Here is an 8,922-nt window from a genome sequence, read left to right as displayed (position 1 = left end):
TGGTTGCCTGAGCCGGAAAAAAGACATAGGAATATATAATTGACATTGCATTCCTTGGAGACAAACACTATGCGATCACAAAGGCTCGAGATCTCATACTGCTCGATCTTATTTCAACTCATTTTACAGATTACGGTATAGCCAAACCAAATGGTATTTCTACTTTGACCACTAGACTTTACTCGGGAAAAGGTGAAGTAGAAGAAAATTGTATGAACCTTTCCTTTTTTTCGTTAAGTTCAAGTCTGATGGCAAGGCAACCACTTCCCGATGCTTGTTAAGTTGTCACTGACATTTTCAAGTCTTGCACTGGGTATCAACATGACACCCATGGCTACCATCGCAAGCGTGTTATCAAGCAACCATCAAGCTATGATGATCACAATGCCTAGAGCACGGATGATGATGATGATGATGATGATGATGATGAGGGAGAAGAGAATGCAATAATCGCTAGGAAGAAGAAGATGGGGAGGAAGAGGAGGATGACGATGTGGCAACACCAGATGAGGAGGGCGATGGCGTGGCAAGACATTTAAAGAAGTTGATGATAGTCAAAATATGAGTTTGTCTTGTGCATGTACAAGAGACAATGAAACCGGTGATGTCATCATCACCAGCTAGCACCTAACCGAGTCCCATGGGAAGCTGCTAATGGTGAGGTTACAGGAAAAAAAAGTCGTCTCGGCTCTCCTTTATTCACTTGACAATTTGACGTTTTGAAGGCAGACGTCGACACAGGCAAGTGGGTGCCACTAACGGTGGATAATGGGCTAGGCAGTGACTGAGCATTGTTCGCCAACATATACTTTTCCTAGTTTGAGACATTCTGCCTAACATGTTGTGATGATGAACAAACATGCTAGACATTTCTAGTTGCATTGTTTTTGGTGGTCATAGTAAATGGGCTCGATTCTGAATTAAAACACGGCACAACATCCACTTAATTCCTTCTTGCGTTTTCATACACGTTTTTTATATGGCATCCATTACAACGATAAAAAGGAATATATAGTGAGGCTACTCCCTCCGTTCCTAAATATAATTCTTTTTTAGATATTCCACTACAAACTACATACGGATGTATATAGACATATTTAGAGTGTAGATTCACTCATTTTGTTCCCATAGTGGATTCTCTAAAAAGACTTATATTTAGAAACAGAGGGAGTAGTATCATAATGACACACTTTAAAGAATATCTTAGCTAGTGGAGTACTGTAGTTACTTCTTCTATCTGTTTAGCTAGACATTGACCTCATGCCCTTCAAGAGTTCTCTTCACATACATACAGCCCCAGACTTCGAGTACTCCTATATGAGAAATCTCACTATACAAAATATCACTTATGAAATTTCCTCTCTAACTTTTTATAAAATGTTTTAAGAGTCCATGACAGTGACCAAAAACGTCTTTTTCCAGAATTGTTTGGATTACTTACCAAGCCTCTTATATTATGTTACGGAGGCAGTACGCCCTTACAATTTCTCGATACACACAAGGGTTGTCGTGATATTTTTTAGATCAAAATAACCCCGCAAAAAGGGCATACACCATGGCAAGAACGATAGTGTGTAGGATCGGTGGGCGAGCTGCCTGGAAGAGTGGGAACAAACACACCATGATTTGGCTCTCACTACTCTTCTTCCTCTGCTTTTGATGTATATAAAGCCAAAAAAGACTTATATAAGTGGCAAGATCAGATGAACTTACATGTATGTAAAGAAAGGACTAAAAATAAAAAAGAGTGCACCAGCCGGGAATCGAACCCGGGTCTGTACCGTGGCAGGGTACTATTCTACCACTAGACCACTGGTGCATCCATGACAAATTTATTTGAAGAAATTAAAAGACGCTTGACAAAACTAGCAAACGGGAATTCAGGCAACATGTCAGTTCAGTTTCGGTGCTGATCTTCAGTCCACATACGTCGTTGAGGGACGCCAACGTGTCCCAAAGAATGAACCATTCCTATCACAATTCTGAATCCAGCGGGTCTCTCAAATAGAGTTGAACTGAACTGCTAGACGACTACGTTGAGTGATGAACTCACTACCGTCAGAGTTCTCTCCTATCTTATTCCTGAACCACCTGTTGATCCAAGTCCACCAAGAACAACCAACACTCCCTTCACTACTGGAATCAGGATCTTTGCCGTGTAGTGAGCTAGCAACAGGTTACACGCCCGGGGCTGTGCTATATTGAGTGATAAACTTTTGTGATTTTCTATACACCTGTATGAAGGAATAACAAGGCAAGTTGTTGCTAGGTCTGGGGCTATAGCCATAGCTGCCCCAGGCCTGTCTCCGCCACTGCGCCATGTACTCCGTTCTCGGCGAAGGTCGATATATCCGCTTGGTAAAGACTTCACTGAGTGTTACACTGCAAAGCCTACTCGGCTTACCCCTTTTCAGGGTTATTGACTTGGAGATAGGACGTCTCCATGACCTCCGCGATGACCCCCGTGGCCAGCGAGCTCCGCCTCCCGTGCTACTACGCCTTCTTCACCGCGCCTGCCACCATGTTTCCCCCGATGGCGCCTCATTTTTTATTTTCATTCATCATGTTTGCCGAGTGTTCCATTGATTTTCATCGCCCGTTATTTTTTCAAACCGAGCATAAATCTTTGCCGAGGCGAGTATGCAACCCAAAAAACAAGATAAACAATGGATGTCATGGCTGATCTATATATGCAACATCAAAACCGCAGGGCGGTGTTTTTTCGTGCCACGCGTGTGGCACTTATCATTTTGGTACATCTGTTGCATCACAGGCTTGCGACCACCTGGAAGATATGATCAACTAGCTAGATCTCTTGGTTGTCGTCGTCCATCGCGTACATGGCCTCCGGCTGGTCATCCTCCAGAGCGCGCACCCGCCCACGTATCCTCCGCAGCGCGCCCTCCACGGCAATGTCCACCGCGTCCATGCTCGCCTCCCTCATCCTCTCCGCCGCGCTCCCGTGCCGCCGGTACATCACCCTCGGCGCCAGCTCCAGCAGCCGCTCCCGCATCCGGGCCACCTCCTCCTCCGGCACCGCCGCCAGGGTCTCCATGATCTGCACGCCCCCCAGCATCACCGCATCCTTGGGTATGGTCACCGAGAACTCCTCGTACCTCTCCGGCGGCAGGTGCCACCCGTACTGCGTCCTCGCCGACGCGTCCTCGAAGAAGACCGGCACGCACCCGGCCACCACCGCGTCGAACGTCGAACGACGCGTCGGCGTGTCCCCCGGCGGCTCCAGGCAGAACTTGGCCTTCAGCATGGGCCGCATGGAGCGCACCGGGTCGAGCGCGCAGGACCCGCCATGGCAGTCGACGACGGTGCATGTGTCGGTGCGGTTCGCGCACTCGGCGAGGATGAAGCTCCGGATGTTGGGGCGGGACGGCCTGGACACGGTGCCGGCGTAGAGCATCAGCGCCGTGCGGCGCGAGCGGCGCGCGCGGGCGATCCACGCGCGGAGCCGCGGGAGCGATGATGGGTGGAAGGACGTCGGGTGCGGCACGGCGTGCTCCTGCCACGGCCACGCGCGGGACTCGAGCGTGAGGAAGGTAAAGTTGTCGAACTCGGGGCGGCGGAGCAGTGAGGTGGTGCCCCAGAGCCTGGGGTCGGTGTCGGCCGGCTGCGCGTAGTCCCAGGCCGGGCCGGCGAGGACGAGGAAGTGGTCGTGGCCGTGGCGCCGGGCGAGGACCCGCGGGCGGTCGGTCGCGAGGAACTGGGCGAGGGCGACGCCGTGCGCGGCGGAGAAGTTGAGCATGGCGGGGTCGAGGAGGAAGGGGAGCGCGTCGAGGGAGGCGTAGTAGGGGAGGAAGACGGCGTCGGCGCGGGCGGGGTCGTCGGTGAGGCAGTCCCGGTCGAGGAGGCGGCGGTGGAAGAAGGGCTCGAGGAGGCGCGCGTCGGTGCGGTACCATGAGCGGGAGCGGTTGTGGGTGCGCGGCCCGAGGCCGTGGTTGGCGAGCGAGGCGCAGGCGGGCGTGGCTAAGGGGTGGTCGGCCAGCGGGAAGGCGCCGTCGCAGTGGCGGAGGAGGTCCGTGTTGAAGCGCGCCGGGAGGCGCCGCACGTGGATGCGGCGGCCGGCGCATGGGTCCGGCAACGGCACGCCGTGGACGGCGGTGGAGGGGAGGATCACCGGGAGGAGGAGGAGGAGGAGAAGCAGGTTTGCCCTAGTTATCAGGAGATCGCCCGCCATGCGATGCATGTTGGGTTCTCTCTCGCGCTCGATCGAGCGTAAGAAGGGCGCGCCGATCGGGTGCATGGCTAGCCTGTTTAGCGGATCCGGGCTTGAATTTTCATGGCAAGCGTGTTAAGTGGATGCGGCGGCCGGCGCATGGGTCCTGGCTCCGGCACGGCGACGGCGGTGGGGGAGAGGATTTCCAGGAGGAGGAGGAGGAGCACAAGGTTTGCCCTAATTGCTAGGAGATCGCGCGCCGTGACATGTCATGTGGATCCCTCGATCGAACGTAAGGAGCACGGCAAAGTTTAGCGGATCGGACGCATACCAAGTTTTGGGTGTGTTTTTTAGTTTTTGTTTTCTTTTACGGGGTAAGCAGGTCCCTTTTATAAATTATTATAAGCAATAGGGTTACTAGCGTAGCAAAGTGTCCAATTTTTTTTTTAACACGGCACAGATGCAGATACTCGTGTATGTACACTCATCTATCTCTAATTTTCTATGAACGCATGTAGGCACTCCCACCTCTGAAACATTGAGTCGATACGACATTTTAAGATTAACGAATTTATCATGGGCGTCTTCGTTCGTAATAGACGAGAACACTCCTCCCACTGAACAACTAAACTTGTATTATGTGATGATGAAGAAACATGTTCCATTCATATGTCTAGCAGCAGATGTTTTTGGGTGATTTAGGCTCGTCTCTTAGAACGTTCTTTGGGCAGTGGTTTTTTTGAAGAAACGCTCTCTAATAACGTTGTTTTCTTGAGTGAGGCTGCTTCCTGAGGGAACGGTTCCTGCAAGGGTAAGAAGTGCCAGCTCCTCAATAGGTTTTTTTTACGTGGAGTGGATTTCATTATCTCTACTATTAAAAAGTCCTCGTGTCATTCTTCTAGTCCCCAAAACATTCACAGGGCGCGGCCAATGTGCGCGGGGGGATATTTCACACACGAGTGCGCGTGGACGGGATGAAATATTTACTGGTGGCACGCGGATTGAGCTGGGACATTTCGGCACAATGAGAATGATTGGAGGTGTGATACGTTCATGGTAACTTCAAGTGTTGATACTATTCATGTTGAATCCACTCGGAAGATGAGCGTTGTCAAAATAATCAAACCACATAGTTCTACTAAAATTTGCAGCATTGTTGCGAGGGACAAAGTGACAGGCCATGGCCAGACAGTGGGGAATCATTTTTATGCAAACAATACATGGAGAAGTAAGGATGGTGTTTTACGTCAACTTTGTGGACCTACATTTGCTCCCGTATTTGAAAGAGAATTAGTACATGCTACTTCGTATTATACAGTGCATGTACCAATACATAGAGGAGTATACAACAAAAGGCCCAGGTCGCCCGATGTTGATCAGGAACCAGAACCGAAGGAGGTGCTCCACCCGACTGGATCAAGATTGGTAAATTTTTAATTGCCATCGAACAAGGAGTGCACGTTGCATGAAATGAAAGGCATGCATGCGTACGTGATTCATGACTACAATATTTCATTAGGTGGTTTCCTTGATAGTAGTAGTTACGGTTTAGATGGTCAGTTAGGATTTCTTTAGTTTTCTTTCTTAGTCCAAGTCAGGCACGACTTATCCTGGTTGATTAGTGGCGTCTACGTAATTCCTTCTTAGAAGGAACGTGTGTTGGCTATTTAACGGACAGGCTACGGCCATGTAGAGATCGGTTTTGAGTTTTATTCGTGAGTTATAAACAAGGTTCAGAAAACGTCCAGTTTTTGGGCTATCCAATCTTGAGTATTTTTGTGATTTTCCTTCATCTATTAGCGATGAAAGATTGACCATCGCATCGACGCCTACGTGCTAATCTGAGGGGGTCATTATCTTTGTTCGCGTACTGTTCGTGCACGGATAGAGATTGTTATTGATGGTTGCAAGGAGGAACACGAGGAAAAAACTGCTGATCTTGCATTGCCGTGAAAGGTCGGGACGTCTACATGCATGAATTAGCATCTCGCCGTTCGTGCCTCATCAAGGTGGGAGATATTTCGGAGGCATCATCCAGGATTTACGAGGTGCACTGGAGATATTTCGGAGGATGTGTGCTCGCTGACGGGCTGAAATATTTGCAACATGCACGCGGGACGATTTCTCGGCACAAAAGGATTGAGTGGGGGGCGGGAGATATTCGACGTTGGAAATTTTGTACGACTAGTGGTTTTTCTTGTTTGGACTTCCCTTTTGTTGGGCACGGAATGCTTTTTTAACACAGTACAGACGTATACGCTCATACATACACGCATACACTTATCCCTATGAATACACACACACATCCTATCCCTATGAACACATCCGAAAGACTGAGCCGGCATGTCATCTTGAGATTGATAAAGTCGCTACAGACATCCTCATTATGGACGGAAACGTCTCCTCCTACTGAACACACATCGCCGAAAGGCCTAAAATAAATCCAGAAAAATGCGAGCATCAATATCAAGTTTAGGATTTGAACTTTGGTGGACTGGGGATATCACTATCCTCCTAACAATCCAACCACAGGGTTGGTTCGCGCTGGCACGGATTACTATGATTGGCCAGTCACAACCCTCCCACGGATCGATCCCGTCTTCAGCTCATCTGAGCCATTCGTCTGTATCCGATGGAAGAGAGAGTAGGAGAGGACCGTGAATATTTCATTAACCGGGAAAGACCACAACGTCACATCCAAACTCGTTCATGGGCACGAAATTCACGTGGACCATGGAAGCCACAATTCACGACGGACCCAAAATTTGTGTGTGCACCATACTTGCCATCCTATACGTACGGTTGAAATCAGGTTTGCTTTCCTTTTCAACGCTCAGCAAAAAAGGGACAGATGGCCTAAGCGCAGGAGCGAGGCCCAAAATATTTCCAAAAGAAATTCAGACAGGATCAGAAAATATTTTGGGCTAGAAAATCCAGTAGAGCTGCACAACGGAGAGAACGCGAGTTACATTGGACCCGGCCCTGGTGAGGTAAGGACGCATGCGATCTCGAGCTGGGTCCTGCTATCCGAGGAGGGGGTGCGGTGGAGCAGGAAGGTGGTGCCGATTAATGGCAATCCCATTTCGTAACAAACGTGGCCTACGCCAGGGTGATCCCATTTCGCCCCTGGTTTTTAATTTTGTTGCGGACGCCCTCTCGGCCATGATTGGTAAGGCTAGGGCAGCCGACCATATTAATGGTTTGGTCCCCAACCTCATTCCAGGGGGTGACCCATCCTCAATATGCAGACGACACCCTGCTATTGTTTGAGCCTGACGACCACAGTATAGCAACGGTTAAACTGCTTTTCTCAGTTTCGAAATCTTATCGGGTCTAAAGATTAACTTCCTGAAAAGTAAGGTCATAGCCATGGGGATGGACGGCCAAGCTAGCAAGCTGGTGGCTGGCCTACTTAATAGTAAGCTTGGGGGCTTTCTGATCAAGTACCTCGGCAAACCCATCTCGAATAGGAAGCTCTCCATACACGAGTGGGAACCGCTATACGGCAAAGTGGCTAGCAGAGTGAGTCCGTGGAGAGGTAATTTTATGTCCTCGGCGGCTAGACTCATCCTAGTCTATCCTTGCTCCCGCTCTTTACAATGGGCATGTTTCTACTAGCCGATGGGGTACACGCTAAGTTAGACACTCCCCGCTCCCGCTTCTTCTGGGAAGGGGCCGGGACTAAGCAGAAATACCACCTGGTGAAGTGGGCTGCAGTTTGTAGGCCCAAGAAATTCGGTGGGTTGGGTATCCTTAACTCCAAACTTATGAGTGTGGCCCTTTCTCACGAAGTGGATTTGGAGGTTAGCCCAAAACGAGTCGGGGCTCTGGGCTGGCCTGTTACGAGCAAGTACTTCCCGGATGGGAATTTTTTTTCACTGCAAAAACTAAGGGATCACCCTTCTGGAACAGGATCCAGGCGGTGAAGCATGCTTTTGCTGTTGGGGCTGTCAAAAACGGCAAGCCTACCCGCTTTTGGTTGGACGCGTGGCTAGGGCCTACTCCCCTTTGGATGAGCCATGGTTCACTCTTCCAACTAGCAACGGACACAGAGCTTATGGTTGCTGACGTACTTCGCTCTTCTCTCCCCACAGTTAGTTTTATGAGAAACCTCACTCCGACAGAAGGGCTCTGTTGGGATGGCTTGGTCGCTAAGCCGGGAGGGAGAACGGTGGTCGTGGGCTCGGATGCAGTCTCGTGGAGCTTGACTGCATTCGGAAAGTTTTCCGTAAAATCCCTGTACGGTAAGCTTACCGAGGGATGGTGTTGGACATAGCTAGGGGTTATGGAAGGCAAGAATGCTGCTTAAGACGAAAATCTTCCTTTGCCGCAACCGCTTCCCCGCTTCTGATAACATGGCCAAGCAAAATGGCCCATCCAATGGGTCATGTGTAGTGTGCTGACTTGGGGAGGACGCTAACCACGTCGTCTTTCGGTGCCATTTGGCTCGCTTTGCCTGGTGTGCCGTAAGAGAGGCTCTTGGGCAGAACTGGAACCCCTCGTCAGTGCCCGTGGACTTGTATCACTCTATTTTTAGTACCTTCGTATGTTGTTATGGTCAAACCTATGTTGGATGCTGCCTTGGATTGCTTTATTAATTTAAAGCTGGACGCAACTTTACGTCTTCATTCTAAAAGAAAAATCTTAGGTGCCTGAATTTTTTTTCGGCACCAGAGTTTTTTTTACATCTTTTTTTTTGACATCAGTTGTTTCCGGCGCCAGTCTATTTCACAAGGCAGAGACGATGTGAGAAG

At 49.7% G+C, this 8,922-nt stretch overlaps 1 protein-coding gene and 1 non-coding gene across 2 annotated transcripts; both read right to left on the bottom strand.

Annotated features, from left to right (window-relative positions):
* Positions 1-1,748: 1,748 nt before the first annotated feature.
* On the bottom strand, positions 1,749-1,819 carry TRNAG-GCC (transfer RNA glycine (anticodon GCC)). The gene has a single exon. It is a non-coding gene; the product is annotated as a tRNA-Gly (tRNA).
* A 947-nt stretch (positions 1,820-2,766) lies between these two features.
* LOC109779468 (probable xyloglucan galactosyltransferase GT19) lies at positions 2,767-4,255 on the bottom strand. The gene has a single exon (XM_020338092.2). The coding sequence runs from the start codon at positions 4,253-4,255 to the stop codon at positions 2,807-2,809; it is 1,449 nt and encodes a 482-aa protein (XP_020193681.1). The 3' UTR covers positions 2,767-2,806.
* Positions 4,256-8,922: the final 4,667 nt, after the last annotated feature.

Source organism: Aegilops tauschii, chromosome 4 (genome assembly GCF_002575655.3).
Source record: "Aegilops tauschii subsp. strangulata cultivar AL8/78 chromosome 4, Aet v6.0, whole genome shotgun sequence".
NCBI classification, from domain to species: Eukaryota; Viridiplantae; Streptophyta; class Magnoliopsida; order Poales; family Poaceae; genus Aegilops; species Aegilops tauschii.
The sequence above is the reverse complement of the archived record's forward strand: the minus strand, read 5'-3'. Positions and strand labels throughout refer to the sequence as shown.